Below are 19,467 nucleotides of genomic sequence, written 5' to 3'. Positions count from 1 at the left end.
GGTGCCTACAAGTTGTATGATCCTAGAATGAGGAAGAGGAAGGTTGTGATTAGCAGAGATGTCTTGATAGATGAAACAAAGGGCTGAAATTGGGAAATAAATGTTGTTGACAATGGTGAAAGAAAGGTGATTGTGAACCTTGAAAACAAACAAAGTGAAGAGGATGTACCACCATGTGGAGAGTAACTCAGAAGGTCACAAAGAGAGAGACAAGTACCACAAACACTCAGAGAATATGAATTGTATCCTGATACAGCAATCACTGCGAAGGGGATTTTGTGCACTTTGTTCTACTTGCTGAATCAGAACCAATGATTCATGATGAAGCCTCACAAAGTTCACGTTGGAGAGCAGCTATGGAAGAAGAATTGAGATCAATTGAGAAGAATCAGACTTGGGAGTTAGTCCATTTGCCTCAAGGAAAAAGACCAATTGATGTGAAATAGGTCTATAAGACTAAAGTAAAGCCTAACGGAGATGAGTCCAAGTATAAGGCAAGATTAGTAGCAAGGGGATTTTTGCAAAAACATGGCTTGGATTGCAATGAGGATTTTGCTCCAGTTTCAAGACTTGAAACTGTTAGGCTCATTGTGGCAACTGCTTGCAATAGAAACTGGTCTCTATATCAACTGGATGTGAAGTCAGCATTTTTGAATGGGCCACTTGAAGAAAAATTCTACATAACTCAACCACCTGGTTATGTAGTTGCAGGACAAGAGGATAAAGTTTACAAGTTGAATAAGGCACTATATTGCCTCAAGCAGGCTCCTAGAGCCTAGAATATGAAAATTGATAGCTTCCTAGTCCAACAGAATTTCACCAAGTGCACTACTGAGCATGGAGTTTATGTCAGAAACACATATTCTAGTGAGTTTTTGATAATATGTCTCTATGTAGATGATTTGCTAGTGACTGGCAGTAGTAAAGAAGATACAAGAGTGTTCAAAGGAAGAATAATAGATGAATTTGAGATGTCTGATCTTGGTGAACTATCATACTTCCTGGGTATTGAATTTGTTTCTACCAGTAAAGAGATTTTCATGCATCAAAAGAAGTATGTAGAAGACATTCTGAAAAGGTTCAATATGATGGAGTGCAATTCTGTTATCACACCAACAGAAACTAGAATTAAGTTGCAAATAGATGGGGATGAGAAAGAAGTTGATCCTACTTTGTACAAGCAAATTATAGGCTCATTGAGGTACCTACGTAACACCAGACCTGATATTGCCTATTGTGTTGGGTTGATAAGTAGGTTTATGGAGAAACCAAAGACACCTCACTTCTTGGCAGCAAAGAGGATTTTGAGGTATGTGAAAGGAACATTGGATCTTGACATTTTATATCCTTACAGTCAGAAGAATATAGAAGGAGAAGTGTTTGGTTATAGTGATTCAGATTGGTGTGGTGATAAGGATGATAGGAAAAGCACTACTGGGTATGTTTTCAAATTTGGAACATCACCAATCTCTTGGTGCTCAAAGAGCAGAGTGTAGTTGCTTTGTCAACATGTGAAGCAGAATATATTGTTGCTGCTATGGCAGCCTGTCAAGCTCTATGGCTGGAAGCTTTAATGGAAGAACTAAACTTGAGAAATTGCAGTCCTATAAGGTTGTTGATGGATAACAAATCAGCAATTGATTTAGCTAAGCATCCTGTGGCACATGACAGGAGTAAACATATTGAAACCAAGTTTCATTTCTTGCGTGATCAAGTGAGTAAGGAGAAGCTTGAATTGGAGTTTTGTAGGTCTGAAGATCAAGTTGCAGACATACTAACTAAGCCATTGAAATCTATCAAGTTCAAGGAATTGAGAGACAAGTTAGGAGTGACATCCTTGACAAATCAAAATTAAGGAGGGATGTTGATGTATGCTGTAATTCAGTTAGTTAGTTAGGAGTTAGGAGTTAGTTAGTTTGACAACTATGAAGGTTGTTATAGCTACATGTGCAGTGTATAAAAATATTAGTGATCATGAATGAGATGATGAGAGTGCAGAAAGTTTTAATTTAGAATTCTAAGTTCCCTCTATTTTCTCAATCAATTCTTTTATCTTCTCTTATTCTCTTATTCTCAATCAATTTAATACTAACTATATTTAGTTATTCTCAATTTTATTTAATCTAATATGTTTATTTAATATCAATGGAGACAATTAAAATTTAAAAAATGCTTAACTTCATTTAATTTTTTAAGCAAAATTGGCAAGCAAACATGATATTAGGGTTAGACATCCCAACAACTGCCTTTAATTTGTGACTGTATTATCTATCTATGGTTGCATGAACAACTTCTAGTTTTTCTAACTGAATCTCAGTTTTACCAAATAAAGATAAAGCTCTAGTTAGTAGTAGGAAGAAACGAAACATCAATAATTCTACTAATCTCAAAGTCCATATGCATATGGCTTTCTAAAGTGTGCATACTGTGTGAAATTTTAATTAATTGTCTTTTTTCCGCATAATTGCATGAATAGGAATGTTTTCTAGGGGAATCATATTGTATTTGTTTTATACTTGAATTTTAGAATTACAATAAATTTGCAGCACATTAAAAATTTTCCATCATTTGGTCCATAGGTTCTAGGAACATATATAGATAGACATTTGCAGCACTAAATTGTTTTTAGGCTTTAATTCTTGCATGACGTTATTTGAATGTGCACATTAAAATTTCCATTTTAATTATTGATAAATATTCTCTATAAATAATCATATTCTAGTCCGTGTTTGGTTATATTTATATATTTTTTATGAATTTGTATAGGGATACAGAAATCCTATGCTTCATGGCAATTATACTTTTATTGATAGGGAAATATAGGTATTTTGTTATTTCTTTTTCTTCTAATGAATTTATGTTTTTTGTGTTTTTAAATATGTGCTAAAAATTTATGATTTGGTCACATAATGGTTGTATGATTTCAACACAATTTTTAATTTTTAAGGGAAAATATTCTCTTATTTTTTAGGATGCAACTACTTTAGTAAAGATTGGACAACTTAATTTTAGTATTTTTTTTTCAGCTTCTTTGTATTCTAATTTTTTATTTTATCTTAAGATAGTGTTCCTTATAAAGTTTTAGTCTTCTCTTGGAAGTTGCTACACAAATGGAACACTTCTTTCTTGTCTATATAAAATGATAAACATAATACCATCTAGAAAATATAAAACTTATGATGTTAGAATATGACTTTTCTTTTAAAAATATGGAGTAACAAAATTGGAAGGTGCAAATATTAATTAGATAAACCAGATGAATAATGCTTTGTTACAGTATTATAGGTACCCATGACTTTTTTATGAGTATAAATATTTTTTGATACAGAAAAAAATTATAAAAATAAAACAATAAAGTCATTAAAAACTAATCTAGCTATTATGACTTTATATTAAAAAATTACATTGACAATGTATAGAAATAAATATCTTTTCAATTAATTCTTAAAATTTTTATTTATCATGTATTAAATAATTTTCCAAAACCAATAATCAGATAAAATAAATAAATGAATAAGCATGTACAATTTTTCTTTACCGTTAAGACTGAATTCGATCAATTTAAATAATATATTAAATTAAATTAACTCTAGAGACGTCATTGCTTACTGGGTAACTATCAATCACTTGTGTTTAGCTCTCTTACACATCTCTGAATATACCCCTCACAAACACTTTAGAATCACAAATCACACTCAAACTTTTCGAAGAATCCGCCACACAATTTTTTTTCCTTTCAAAAACTATGCTCAATCAATCTCTCATGGCCTTCATAAATGATGATGGACTGGTCTCATTGACATAGAAGTTCAGTGTGCCATAAAAGGTGGTGCATATCTAAAACCTTCCTAAACAGTACTCCAAATCTCTTACATAGACTATGACATCTTAAGCCTAGGAGTACCACCAAAGATAAACTTCAAGGAAATCCTTACTTCTCATATAGTTTTTATTTCATTTTTAGTGAATTCAATTTATAGTAACAACTAACAAGGTTTTAGGCTAAGCAATCCAAAACAAAATGGGATAAATACCTTGGTCTTCAGATTTCACCTCAATAAACACAGCTGGTGCTTCACGTGGTTGCAACTTTTGAACCACCTCTGCAGCTACTTCCTGCAAGAAACAACGCAGATTATCAACAATTGTTAAATATATATTGTAGACAATTGTATTGTGTACATAAATGTGTAGGTAAAAGGCTATTTTGAGTGTCTGTGTGTGTGTGAGGTTGAGTGTGTATACAACTTTATGTGTTGTCATGTTGAGTGTGTGGGAAGCTAAGTATCTAATCCTTATCCAAAGGCAGCTTTTCCCTCTCTCTCTCTCTCTCTCTCTTTCTCTGTACTATATATATGTGTTAATAAAAAGCTAATGTGTGCTGAGTGCGACAATTATCTCCACTCATTCAAATTCAAGTTCTGGAGTATCTCAAATCCTTAAGCAATGTAGTCCTAAATTTTCAACAACAATGATAGGTAAATATTAGGAACTGGAATTAAGTTAGGGCTGAAATTAACAATGGGGGGACAACACAGATTATCAACACAGATGATGATAGCATAAGTATAGGAGCAGTAGAAAAAGCAAGGGATTATTTTGCACTGATGATGGATAAGTATGAGATCGAGCCATCGTGCATAAGTAGAAGCACAAGTTTTTGTTAATTGAACAAAATGAAGGAAGAAATCTAGGAAAAAGAAGCAAAGGAAGAATCTCAGCAAAAGGAAGAAAAGATGATGCCAAACCCTACCTGGAAAACTCAATCAAGTTGCTGCAAAATCAATTTGCAAATCTGGACCTATAGTTTTTAAGCCGCAAACTGCCAATATATCATCAGAAATTATGCAAGCTACAAGCAAAGGAGAAATGGTAAGACTTTCATTTTTAGTTGTTCATGACTCAACTAAAGAATCAAGATGCAAATTTGATAACACAAATTGAATCTATTTCAGATTTAGATCTAGACAGTTATTCTCTTGTCCTCTAACATCAAAGATGTTTATTCTTTAAGAAAAAGAACATAAAAAAGGAAACGACAATGCCCAATGCTCTCCCTTATGTTGTTGGAGAGGCTTGTCTCTACCCATGTTTACAGCATGTAAATTCACATACCCCTCTTCAGTAACTAGGAAGTTTCTTTAACAACATAGAGAAACAGGTCGAGGAGAAAAGGGCCAATTGCAAGCCTGAGCAATTGTTCTATTCTAGTTGTTACTGTTATACTTTTCTGATGTGTATTCGGTTTAGTAATATATGTATGATATCATAACATGTTTACATTTATCAATGTTTGTTGTTGAATTTGGAGGGAGTTAGGATGGAATAGCTTGATTGATATTGCTTGTGGTGTAGTGCTTTTTCGGAGCATTTGGTTATAAGTATTTGAAACTAAAAAGGAAGCATTTGGTTATAAAGAAGATAAAAAATTGAAACTAAAATGGAAGAGTGCCATTTAAGTGTTGAAAGCTTCCACAGTTCTGGGTTGTTTTTGGCAAGTAGGAAGAGAAGCAAGTTGCAACAAGTGATAATTGGGAGTAAAAAATTCAAAAAGCAAACTCAAGAAACATGTTCTAAATCCTATGTTAAACTGGATAGCTCATTCATGAACTTTATTTCAAACATGATCAAAGGATGCTCACAATCAACTCAAGATGAGGACAAGTCTTTGGCTCTTAACCTTGAAAATCCTAATCATCATCTTCAACAGCCAGATCAGAAACTTCTCAAGTGCAACAAGAATGAATATTTAGAGCTAAAAAATGCAGGGTTCAGATCAAATTTTCAGTCTATGGTAGAAGCAAAATTTAAGAATGTTGGAACAAGAATGTCTCAAATCGGAGAGGCTTCTAAAGATTTTGAGCCAGGTACCAAGGTACATGGAATTGATGCCACTCCAATAACCTTCTATGCAAAGAACAATAGCCTTTACAGACAGTATTTGCAATCAAATAAGCTTGAAATATCTGAAGGGAGATTTGATGCATGTCCCCCCAGACAACCACAGATAAGACCTATAAATTCTCTCAACAGTCATCAACACTGGAAAAATAACTCAACGGAGAATGAAAATTGTTACAACTTGGAGCTAACTAGGGAGAAAGAAGGAATGGCATTACTATCATTACATTCACCTTCAACTAGACAAAATAGAAATGATAATGAGAATGTTGAGTCTTGTGCAATGTATGAGAGTAAGGAAATGTGTCATAGAAGTGGTAATGTGGAAGGTCTTTGGATAAATCGTTTTTTACCAAAGTCAACTTCCCCCTTGGTAGTTTTTTTATCACCTTAATTGAGAGAGGTGGTTCTGAAGTTCATTCTGCGTCAATAAAGAGGATTCCACTGTCCTTGAGGATGATAAGGGAAATCAATATCACACAGCAAAGCTGAATAAGTTCAACTCCTTTACACCTTTCCCAGGATTGAGAGCTGCAGGGCTAATGGTGTTTGTGTTTGCAAGGAGATTAGGTGCCTTAAAAAGGAAGCATTTGGTTATAAGTATAAAATGGATAATAATTTATTAGAGATAAACTAACTATATCTTAATTAACAAGTATGATAACATAAAGTATTAGCGAAGCTGCATACGAATCAAGTGTTGCAGCCAAGGCACAACTTGAGGTAGCCAAAGCCAGATATGTAGGATCGAGTGGCCTCAAAATTATTAAGAAGGGGGGATTGAATTAATTATTCTTAAACCTTTACCAATTAAAAATTACTCTTCTAAAGGCTTTTACTATGTTGTTAAGTGAATAAGGAGTAGAAGAGAAACTTAACCAAAAGTAAAAGCGGAAAATAAAATGCACATCGGAAATTAAAAGAGTAGGGAAGAAGGAGACAAACACACAAGAGTTTTTATACTGGTTCGGCAACAACCCGTGCCTACATCCAGTCCCCAAGCGACCTGCGGTCCTTGAGATTTCTTTCAACCTTGTAAAAATCCTTTTACAAGCAAAGATCCACAAGGGATGTACCCTCCCTTGTTCTCTTTGAACAACCTAGTAGATGTACCATCCACTAGAACTGATCCACAAGAGATGTACCCTCTCTTGTTCTCAGTCAAACCCAAGTAGATGTACCCTCTACTTGTACCACAAAGGATGTACCCTTCAATGTGTTAAGACAAAGTTCTTAGGCGGTTAAACCTTTGAAACTTTGTGAATGGGAATACAAAAGAATTCTCAGGCGGTTAGTTCTTTGAAATCTTTTGTATAGGGGAAAGGGAAGAATCAAAATAATTCTCAGACTGTGTTGTTTTGAATTCTTTGACAAGGGAGAAGGGAACACAAAAGAATTCAGGCAGTTAGTCCTTTGTTCTTTTGGAAAAGGGAGCAGAGAGACACAAAAAGAATTCAGGTGGTTAGTCCTTGGCGAATTCTTTTTGGCAAAGGGAGAAGGGAATGAAAAGGATGAATAGCATAAGTTTTCAAGGTTTAGAAAACCAGAAAACTTTAGAAAGCTTTTGACAAAGGAAGAAGAAGAAGAAGAAGTTCAAAGAGACTCAGAAATCAATGTGGAAAATTTGCTTCTGTAAAGAATGAATTGGAAAAGATTTTTGAAATGCAAAACAAAGTCTTGCTTTTATAGACTCTTCATGTTTGGTCAAGAGAACCATTAGAAGCCTTTAGAAAAACTTAAAACCAATTTGAAAATGTCAAAAACTATTTGAAGAGTTACATCTTTTGATTTGTTCAGAAACTATCACTGGTAATCGATTACCAAATCAGTGTAATCGATTACACAAAGCTTTTTTGTGAAAGGATGTGATTCTTCACATTTGAATTTGAATTTCAACGTTCAAACACACTGGTAATCGATTACCAAAACATTGTAATCGATTACAACATTTTGAAATCAATTGGAATGTTGTAAATTCAGTTGAAAGCTTTTTGAAAACCATTTTGCTACTGGTAATCGATTACAATAATCTGGTAATCGATTACCAGAGAGTAAAAACTCTTTGGTAAAAGGTTTTGAGAAAAATTCATGTGCTACTCAGTTTTTGAAAAAACTTTTTAATACTTATCTTGATTGAGTCTTCTCTTGATTCTTGAATCTTGAGTCTTGAATCTTAATCTTGATTCTTGGAACTTGAATCTTGAAACTTGATTCTTGATTCTTGAAATCAAATTTCCTTTTGAACCTTGAAGTGTTCTTGATTCAATCTTGAACTCATTCTATGATTCTTGAGATCATCTTTGTTATCTTGAAGTGTTCTTGACTTTTGATCTTTTTGTCATCACCTTTGTTATCATCAAAACTTCTTTGAATCACTCTTGATTCATCATGAAGCTTTTGTTATCATCAAAACTCTTTGAATCAATCTTGATTCATCATGAAGCTTGCTTCTACAATCTCCCCCTTTTTGATGATGACAACTTTTGAAATCAAGAAACACACACACACACACACACATTTTTTCTTAGTCGATCACTCACATAAATTTTCATTCTCCCCCTTTGTTTTTGAATTTATGCTTCTCTTAAAATTAAGTTGATTACTCATGTGAGTTCTTGATTTAATCCCTATTTCTCTCCCCCTTTGGCATCAACAAAAAGCCATAGTGCGTAACAAGTTTGAATCATACAAATACAACTAAGCATCCACACAACATTCATGGAAAAATATAAACCAAATCATGAAGCAAGAACCATGAAGCAAGAACTATGAATAGATCAAATATAGAAAAACCATAGTCATATAGCATAATTCATAATTGTTCAGTCATACTAAGCAAATATTAAAAAGAAATAATAAGTGCTCAAATGTCATAAAAACATAGTCAAATACAAGGATTAAAAACAAAATATAATAATTAAACAAGATAATAAATTATCCTCACATTATAATAGAAGCATATGTGCATAAACAACAAATAAGTCATAAGTCATCAAAACATAAATCAGTTGTCTAAGACTCTGTGGTTTTGTGAAGATGTCTACAGGTTGGTTTTTAGTATCTACAAATTTTAAAACACAGTCACCTTTTTCCTAAGACTAAGTGCTAATTGACTATCAACACTTACCAAGATGAGTTTTTTTATTAACATAGAAGGTTTCGCCATATTAAAATAATTTTATTTGAAATAAAATATAATAATTTTGAAAAGCATAAAAATAATTTTGAACAATCAATCAAGTAATTCAAACATATCAAACAAGAATTATACAAGGATTGAAGGATATATAGATCACAGGCATCATTAAAAATTCATATTTGTTAAAGATAATTTAAAAACTTAGAAAGTTCAAAGAACTCAATCAATCATGTAATCATTATTTTCTCTGAAACCTACATGTTCAATATCTTTATCATGCTCATGCTTGATAACACATTTTTCAGAATCAAAAAGATACTTTATATATGAAAATTCTTATATAAAAATAAATAAATATAACATAATGGATTTTGAAAAACTTTATGAATGAACCTTAAGCAAGTAATTCACATGTCATATTAAAAATTATGCAAGAATCATACAAGAGATATAAAACCATACATAACCATTCATAAATGACTAATCACATATCACATAAAAAATCATGCATAATCATTTTAAAATTATATATTATCAAAATAATCAACATAACTTTTAATATAAAAAATCATAATAACTTTCAAGCACAATCAATCATTAAACATTTCAAATTAATTAAATTTAATTAACAATCAACTAACTATGCACAATACTTTCTAAAAAAATTTCAAATTTCAAATTTTTTAAATTTCAATTCAAATTCCAAATTCCAAATTTTAAATTTCAAATTTCAAATTTCAACTTCCAACTTCCAATAACTTCCACTTCCAACTTTCAACTTCCATTTTCAACTTTCAACTTCTAGTAACTTCCATTTTTAACTTCTAACTTCTATTTTCAACTTTCAACTTCCAATAACTTCCAAATTTTAATTTTCAAACTTCTAATAACTTCCAAATTTTAATTTTCAAACTTCTAAAAAGTTGGACACAATTACCAAAGACAAAAATCAATCATGTATATTGAAATTCTTTTAAACTAAATTTTAAGTATCAAATGACAATCATCAACACATATCATGGTAATTATTTATTTAATTCAATTATTCTATCATGTCAAAACAAACAAAACATAAGCAATTCAAGCATTAATCAATTTAAACAAAATTCAATTTATCATATATATTCAAAATTAAAACTAAATATAGTTAATTAAACATTGTAAACACAATCAAACAATTTCAACAATTATTTTCTATTATCCAAAAAAAAAACTTAACTGAAAATACTAATCATACCTTAATTCATAGAGATGGCTTAGATGTTACCTCTTTTGAGATTTTACTGATATTGTTGTCGTCGTATGTAACATGTCCACTTTACTTGGGGGAAATGGTTGTAAACTTGGATACATCTCCTGTCATATACTTGGAACATCCACTGTCGATGAACCACTTCTTCCTTACAGAATCTTCTTTATTGTTCTCATGAGATTTTGTCATGAGACACAAGTTGACTTGATCTTCATCATGATCTTGGAATAACCTATTCCTAAAAATACTTTTGAAAAACAAAGAATCTAAAGAGGCTATTAATCTTGAAGTGGTTAGACTTTCTACAAGAAACCTACTCTGATACCACTTGTAGGATCGAGTGGCCTCAGAATAATTAAGAAGGGGGGGTTGAATTAATTATTCTTAAACCTTTACCAATTAAAAATTACTCTTCTAAAGGCTTTTACTATGTTGTTAAGTGAATAAGGAGTAGAAGAGAAACTTAACCAAAAGTAAAAGCGGAAAATAAAATGCACAACGGAAATTAAAAGAGTAGGAAAGAAGGAGACAAACACACAAGAGTTTTTATACTGGTTCGGCAACAACCCGTGCCTACATCCAATCCCCAAGCGACCTGCGGTCCTTGAGATTTCTTTCAACCTTGTAAAAATCCTTTTACAAGCAAAGATCCACAAGGGATGTACCCTCCCTTGTTCTCTTTGAACAACCTAGTGGATGTACCCTCCATTAGAACTGATCCACAAGAAATGTACCCTCTCTTGTTCTCAGTCAAACCCAAGTAGATGTACCCTCTACTTGTACCACAAAGGATGTATCCTCCAATGTGTTAAGACAAAGTTCTTAGGCGGTTAAACCTTTGAAACTTTGTGAATGGGGATACAAAAGAATTCTCAAGCGGCTAGTCCTTTGAAATCTTTTGTATATGGGAAAGGGAAGAATCAAAAGAATTCTCAGACTGTGTTGTTTTGAATTCTTTGACAAGGGAGAAAGGAAACACAAAAGAATTCAGGCGGTTAGTCCTTTGTTCTTTTGGAAAAGGGAGAAGAGAGACACAAAAAGAATTCAGGCGGTTAGTCCTTGGCGAATTCTTTTTGACAAAGGGAGAAGGGAATGAAAAGGATGAGTAGCACAAGTTTTCAAGGTTTAGAAAGCTTTTGACAAAGAAACTCTGAAATCAATGTGGAAAATTTGCTTCTGTAAAGAATGAATTGGAAAAGATTTTTGAAATGCAAAATAAAGTCTTGCTTTTATAGACTCTTCATGTCTGGTCAAGAGAACCATTAGAAGAGTTATGACCTTTAGAAAAACTTAAAACCAATTTGAAAAAGTCAAAAACTATTTGAAGAGTTACATCTTTTGATTTGTTCAGAAACTATCACTGGTAATCGATTACCAAATCAGTGTAATCGATTACACAAAGCTTTTTTGTGAAAGGATGTGACTCTTCACATTTGAATTTGAATTTCAACGTTCAAACACACTGGTAATCGATTACCAAAACATTGTAATCGATTACAACATTTTGAAATCAATTGGAACGTTGTAAATTCAGTTGAAAGCTTTTTGAAAACCATTTTGCTACTGGTAATCGATTACAATAATCTGGTAATCGATTACCAGAAAGTAAAAACTCTTTGGTAAAAGGTTTTGAGAAAAATTCATGTGCTACTCAGTTTTTGAAAAAACTTTTTAATACTTATCTTGATTGAGTCTTCTCTTGATTCTTGAATCTTGAGTCTTGAATCTTGATCTTGATTCTTGGAACTTGAATCTTGAAACTTGATTCTTGATTCTTGAAATCAAATTTCCTTTTGAACCTTGAAGTGTTCTTGATTCAATCTTGAACTCATTCTATGATTCTTGAGATCATCTTTGTTATCATGAAGTGTTCTTGACTTTTGAGCTTTTTGTCATCACCTTTGTTATCATAAAAAATTCTTTGAATCACTCTTGATTCATCATGAAGCTTTTGTTATCATCAAAACTCTTTGAATCAATCTTGATTCATCATGAAGCTTGCTTCTACAAGATATACAACAGTTGTTTCAGATTTAATAGGTGTGAAAGAGGAGCTATAAGCATTGCGCAAAGAACCTATTTCCTTAGTGACTGATAGAGATGTAGCTATTAAGAAAGCTGGAAAGTAGATTACTTGCAGCTCAAAAGGTTAATATCAAACCAACTATCAACTTCCAGCTAGCATGTGCTTATTTAAAACTTTCAATGAAGTATTGCGGCATTAATTTGATAGAAATTGATCAAGAACAATGATTACACAGACAACTTGGCAGTTTTGGCTTACACCAGAGCCAACATTTTTTTTCTTTTTTGGGACTTAGGTACATGAAAATTTATGGGGAGGAAAAATTGTTGCATTCCAAGTTTATGACATAGCATAAGCCATTTGAAATGGTACTTAAAGTTACAAATGACATACCAATGGGCCTCATTTAGATAAATTTCTCAACAAACACTTATAGGAGAAAAACAATAGGAGGTAAAATGAATGAAATTTCTCCCTTAAGTGAAAATCAACTTATGCACCTAACTTCTGGACAAATTAGATTAGGGAGCTTCTAAAAAATTAATGGGAGATGTTTAATTCATTTAACCTCTTTATTTTCTTATCTTATAAATTCTTGTTAAAAAGATTATTCAAACTGGGCTTAAGTAGATAAAATTTGATCCTACTAGTTGAAGTTAACCCTCATTAACAGAGTCTATAATTTTTACTAAATAAAGATACAATTGAGAGTAGCAAGACATGTTTACTGTACCTCAGAGAAATTATCAAAAGGAAATAGAGGCTGGAGTAAGTACCTTGGAAAGTATATTACTTGCAGCTCAAAAGGAGATAGAGGCTGCAAAGCCTTCTGAAAATTTGGCAATAGCAGTAATTAAAGCATTGCAAGAAAAAAGGGTTCAAATAAATAATAAAATTACAAAGATTGTTTTCATTAGTTTCAATCTAAATCATTCATTCACAAAATTTGGTTAAGATTCGCTTTTCTTAAAATCTCATTTCTCCCTAAATATGCTTCCATATACAAGTGTGACTTCAAAGTAGGTTTAGGGGCATGCAGATACATATCCAAGCCCACCCTCACTTCTGCAAATTGGTAAAACCCAAACTCACTCCGTCAAAGCATACTTCTCCATCAAAATCAGGGCATTGGATATGAGTAGCCATGGTTTAAAGATTTAATAGCCATACCTAGAGAAAACACTCTGATTGTAAACTTCTGGTGACTCAGAAAGAGTATCACTGATTCCTATGGATAGCGAGTGTTGTCAACTTTCTGGTGTCGTCTTCAATTCCTATGGATAAAAATAAAATGCATATGCTTGTGATATTCTTTTTAGAGAAGAATGTATTAGGGCATATTAACATTAAGTATGCAGTTTTTTGCTCATACAGTTATTCACAAATCCAAGTCTCATGCACAAAAATATGGAATTCTCATACAGTTTGCTGCTCATAGAAGTGGATTTAAACACATTGGAGGTCCCTACTAGATCTTAGCCTAATCGCACCCGCACGATCAACTATCCAATGCCCTACGGGGTGCACCTCTTATACAAGAACACAGTAAGGGTAAGGGATATTGCGTTAAATATGAGATAGCCTAGCCATGTCTACTTCACTAAGTGTGCAATAGATGAATGCAATCAAATATTTATACAGGATTAGACGAAACATACCTAGGTAAGGTGGCGAAGGAGAAGAAGTAGAGAGTTGTGACGATGCTTGAGTGAGACGGAAACCATGCTCAAGCTTAGACGAAATGATGCTCAGATGGAGAACAGAGAGCTTCAAGGTAGATGGAGAACAAAGAGCTTCAAGGTAGATAGAGAACAGAGACCTTAGATGGAGAAAAAGAGAGCGCGAGCAAGATACGGCTCACAATATTTTTCAAAATCTAAGTTCAACATCATTTTTTTAAAAAAAAAAAACCGATGTTAACAAACTGATGTTAACATTAACATTGATTTTCCGAAAAAAACCGATGTTAACAAACTTATGTTAACATCGGTTCTTGGAAAACCGATGTTAACTAATTAATGTTAACATTGGTTTTCCAATAACCGATGGTAATGTCACTTCGTTAACATCAGATTTTCACAAAACCGATGTTAACGGATACACAGTATTTACAATTATGCCACCATGTTTACGTTAACATCGGTTTTGTTAACAACCAATGTTAAGCCGCCGATGTTAAATCTACTTTTTGTAGTAGTGAATCCCTAACACTAACCCTAGGTTGCAAACCCTTAATCCTAACCCTTATATATAGAGGCCATATTCACCTTCACTTTACACATCCACACAACATTTTTTTTCTTTGTTACTTCCTTCCAACTTTGCAAACATAAACCCTTTGTCATATTTCTTTCTCTATTACACAACATGTCATCCTCATCTATCAATTGGTTAGTGCACTACAATGGTCAAATAATCAAAACAGATGAAGGGGATCTGTTTCAATTCCCCCACCTGATGTTCTTTCAAAGAAAGCAAGGCCATGCACTTGAATCCTTGAAAAGAAAAATCCACCAAAGGCTCCAACTTCAACAATTGGACCAAGTATGCTATCTTTCATTTTGATACCCACAAGTAGTGGGGTACAAAATGCTCAAGTTTATAGCAATACAAATTGTTGATAACGAAGACATCAAAGGTATGATTTTTGTTGTTCGCCAATATGAAGTTATTACCTGCATTGAATTGGATGCAAACATCCAGCCAACTGATAACCGCTAAATAATTGTACTATTGATGATAGAAAATAAAGCAAAATTGTCTTTAAAAATAATTATTTAGCAGTTATTTGTGCTTAATTGTTAAGAATTGATGTTTTTTCAAATCCTGACTATAGATATAAAAACTGGAGGCACTAAAAGCAAAAAGTGGAGGAATAATGAAGAAAAGAAGAAATCAGCAACAAGACCCAGCCCAGATGCCTCGCTCAGCACACAACTCACGTTGAGTGCGACTGAAGACACAGGCGCTAAGCGAAGGCGTTTTGTGCAAGACTCAGCACCCGTGCTAAGTGAGCAACAAACACTAAGTGAGTGTAACAGAAACAGAACGCACTAAGCGAGAGGAGCTCGCTAAGCGTGTGATCCAGTCTACACTGAGCAAGGAAGGACGCGCTTCAGTAGCTATAAATAGAGAGCCAGACCAAGGGAAAACACAACCCTGGAGACTCAGAGCTCTCTAATGAATACATCTTAAGCCTGAGTATCTCAAATTGGGGAAATCCTTCTTTTTATTTTCTTCTTTCATCCTTTTTTTCTTCCATCAGTTCTTATACCCCATCCAGTGTAAAGCCCTCAATGGCCATGAGAGGCTAAATCCCTAGTTAGGGCCTGATAGGCCTAAAAGCTAAAGTGATGTATGATGTATTCTCACTATTTATCAATGCAATACCATGTGTTTTCTATCCTATTATCTTTTCTGTTTATCTTTCATGCATTATTCATCTTTACATTGTTTTAGGGGTTAGGTGCTCGATAGAGGATAACTTCTAAATAAGATTTAAAGAAAATATGCATGCATTAGTTTTAGGGGGTAGAAGCTCGACAGGGGATAACTTCTAATAAAACAAAAAGAAAAGATATCATGAGAAAATCATTGCTAGACATAGAATGATAATTTTATGCCCATGCATTTTTGCAAACATCTAGAATTCAGACTTCATGCATTTTATTTGTTGAATCTTTTCAAAGGCATTTGGGAGATAGATAAATAAAATAGGCTTGTCATTGTGAGGTATCAGGGGCAAGTAAATGAATAGATGTGGGTAGGATACATTCAATTGAATTGATAAAGAAAAATCATGAAATCATACATCCTAGGCAAACAAGGCAGGTCAGGTCCCAACATTATCATATCTTGAATTTATCTTTTTTTTATTTTAATCTTTTATCTTTCTTATCTTTCACTTTTCTTATCTTATCTTTTTCTATCTTCTATTTCTATCTTTAAATCTTTTATCTTTTCTTTTAAATCTTTACCTTATCTTCTATCTTTCTTTATTCGTTATTTTAAAATTCTTATCTCTTGATTATAAATTGGGTTTGCATTAATCTAAGTACAAACAAAGTCCCTGTGGATTTAACACTAGGACTTCTGAGTACTTTACTACTTGTGACAAATTTGGTGCACTTGCCAACGAGTTAACACTAACACCCACCACAAACTTTAACAAATATCTCATGAACCTCAGTATTATCCTCAGTTCCATCATTCACATACATCCGATGCAACCCAAGACGCTTTTGTTTTAACACAACCATAACAAAATTTATTTGAACCAAACACATATTCTTTTACTCAACTTCTTTCCGAACCATTTTCCACCAATTTGTTAGACTCACAAATATTTGGTGTTACTAAGGATCAACATCACCTATACTTGAGTACCCTTACAGTAGAGCCTACGACATCAACCCAACCAAACTGGCCTGACTTTACAGCATAGCCTGGCTTACCTAACGAAGAAGTTGGTCCCTTTAGTGAGGATGAAGACGAAGTTCTACGCAATCAACCCCAAGAAGATGATGAGGAAAAAGCTAAGCATGTTTATCCAATAATAACCGTACCACCCTACTACACACCACCACACATGCATAATTTTGAAGGGATGTGTATGATCATAACTTGGATTTCGATGAAGTCCAATATCTGGTGAGGACTCTCTTTGAAGGGATGCATTTTCTAACAAAATAAGAAGTACAACATGCTTCGCAATAGTATCGTATGATCAAAGGAGCTAACTACAAGACATAACTATCAAACCTAATGACGCTAATTATCATTTGTGATGATGATAGTTGTGCTTGGAGGTGCAGGGTAGCATACATCCTTGTAAGTAAGCAGTGGGAAATAAGAAAGCTCTATGAAACCCATACATGTTCAAATCCATCAATTTCACAAGATCATCCAAAGCTACAGTATCTGCTCACTAGTAAAAGCATCCACACGTTGATTGAAAATGATCCATCAACTTCAGTGCTAGCCTTGATATCACTATCCAAAAGCACTAAAGGATACACTACTATGTATCGAAAAGCATGGTTGGAAAAGAAAAAGGTCATTGAAAATATCTATGACAACTGGGAAAGATCGTTCCACGATTTACCATGATTGTTGCAAGCAATATTTCAATTTTTTCATGGTATGGTCGTGGAGAAGGAAACATTGCCAATGCCGCCACAAGGAGGTCAACCAGTAGAGGGTTTTGTGGAATTCCATCGTCCTTTTTGGAGTTTCAGACTATGTATCGATGGGTTTTAATATTGCAAACCCATGATTCAGGTCACTGGAACATGATTGTATGTAAAGTATAAGGGACCCTCCTTCTAGCAGTTTCAGAAGATGACAACAATAAAATCCTTCCAATAGCCTTCACCATTGTCAAAGGTGAAACAGTTGACGCATGGCTCTTCTTCCTTCCAAATTTAAAAAGGAACGTCACTCTACATCATGGTCTAGTTTGATTCAGACAGGCACGAGTCAGTAAATAGTGCTTACTCAAGATGTGATAGTGGGTGGATGTCACAAAATTTTGTGAATGTGTTATGCATTCGACACATGACACAAAATTACATGAGGAGGTTCAAGAACAATGACATCAAAAAACTCATTATCAATATGGATGAGTACCAAACTTCTTTCTCTTCATATTGAATATCACTTCATTTTGTATTATTCACAATATTGAAATTGTATGTATATAACTACTCAACATATGCAAGGATAAAGTCTATGTTCAATAAGCAATTAATTGGCTCAATGTGATTCCACAAGAAAAATGGACTCTTGCATCAGATGGCGGTCGATGATAGGGACACGTGACCACCAATCTTGCTAAGCCAATTAATTCAGTGCTAAAGAAATAAAGAAATCTTCCAATAAGTGCGCTAGTAAAATCAACATATATAAGGTGTAAGGCATTGTTCAACAAAAGTGGGAGCCAAGTCACAACAATGCTTACATTCGAGACACACAAAGAAAGGAAAATGCTCATATCGTTCTTGAGTTCGATTGATGTGATACATAGTTCTTGGTCCAAGAGGCAATAAACCCAAGAGAGGTTCGGCTCGTTGTGTTTCAAAAAAATTCCAAAAATTTCTAAAATTTGCACATGCCTTCTTCTCATGTTTTTGCTTCTTGTAAGCATGGTCACCATGAGTACAGGAACTAAATACATCCCAAGTATACATTGGAAAGTGTCTCCAATGCATACAAAGGACTATTTGGAGAATTCCGCAACAAAGCATATTGGTCATCGTGTGAAAGAAAAAAAATTCTAAGGGTCGTCTTGTCTCCTTTCGCACACGCATCGAATTGGATATCCAAGAACCGGGTCAGCCAAAGCAATGTTCCATGTATCGCATCCTAGGCCATTGAAAGAAATATTTCCCCTACCTTATAGGCTTAAGCCAACATTAAATTTATGTGATATTCTTTGCATTTAAAAAATTGTTTATTATTTCAAATTTAAAATATTTTGTTCTATTATTGGTAATTTTATATATATTTTGTAATTTAAATATTTTAGTTCAATTCAACTTGTTGGTTACATTTTTTTTAATTTCAAATATGTAATTTAATAATCAAATAAAAAGAAAATACAAATCAATAAAAACTCTATATTTTTTTAGTTTCAGTATTGAAATTTTCTATAGTTTGTATGCGGGTAATAAGACTACACTAGACGACTCACAGAGTGATGGTCAATCAATCTATTATTGCACCAAAAGAACTTTTAAACTAAGAAATAGAAACAAACAATATTTAGAAAACAAACAAAATTGGATATATAGTTATAGTAGATGAAATGTATGTTAGGGTGAGATGTTGTCCAATCATTTTTTATTTTAAAAATGTAAAAGTAATGGAATACTAAATATTGCTATTTTTTACTAAACTATTTTAATAATTGGAATATGAATTAGAAAATAAAATATATGAACGGATGTGTTCAAATAAATCAATGTGAAGTAGTTTAAGGGGTTTTGAAGTAGAAACAATGTTTTTGCTTTGAAAGGAGTTTTTAACTTACTTCCCATTTTTACTAGCTTCACATAGTTTATTCTTCTCAAACTTGAGTTTTGGAATACCAATTACTAAGTCTTTTCGTACTAGATGATTAAGATGATGCATGTTAATGTGTACAACACT

The 19,467-nt window shown here is 33.1% G+C and overlaps 1 protein-coding gene across 1 annotated transcript; it reads left to right on the top strand.

Annotated features, from left to right (window-relative positions):
- The first annotated feature begins 782 nt into the window (after nt 1-782).
- Nucleotides 783-1,496, top strand: LOC114391534 (uncharacterized mitochondrial protein AtMg00810-like). The gene has a single exon (XM_028352531.1). It carries the CDS (start codon nt 783-785, stop codon nt 1,494-1,496), a length of 714 nt encoding a protein of 237 aa, XP_028208332.1.
- Nucleotides 1,497-19,467: the final 17,971 nt, after the last annotated feature.

This window comes from Glycine soja, chromosome 17 (genome assembly GCF_004193775.1).
Source record: "Glycine soja cultivar W05 chromosome 17, ASM419377v2, whole genome shotgun sequence".
NCBI classification, from domain to species: Eukaryota; Viridiplantae; Streptophyta; class Magnoliopsida; order Fabales; family Fabaceae; genus Glycine; species Glycine soja.
Note: the sequence above shows the minus strand (reverse complement) of the source record. Positions and strands in the feature narration are given on the sequence as shown.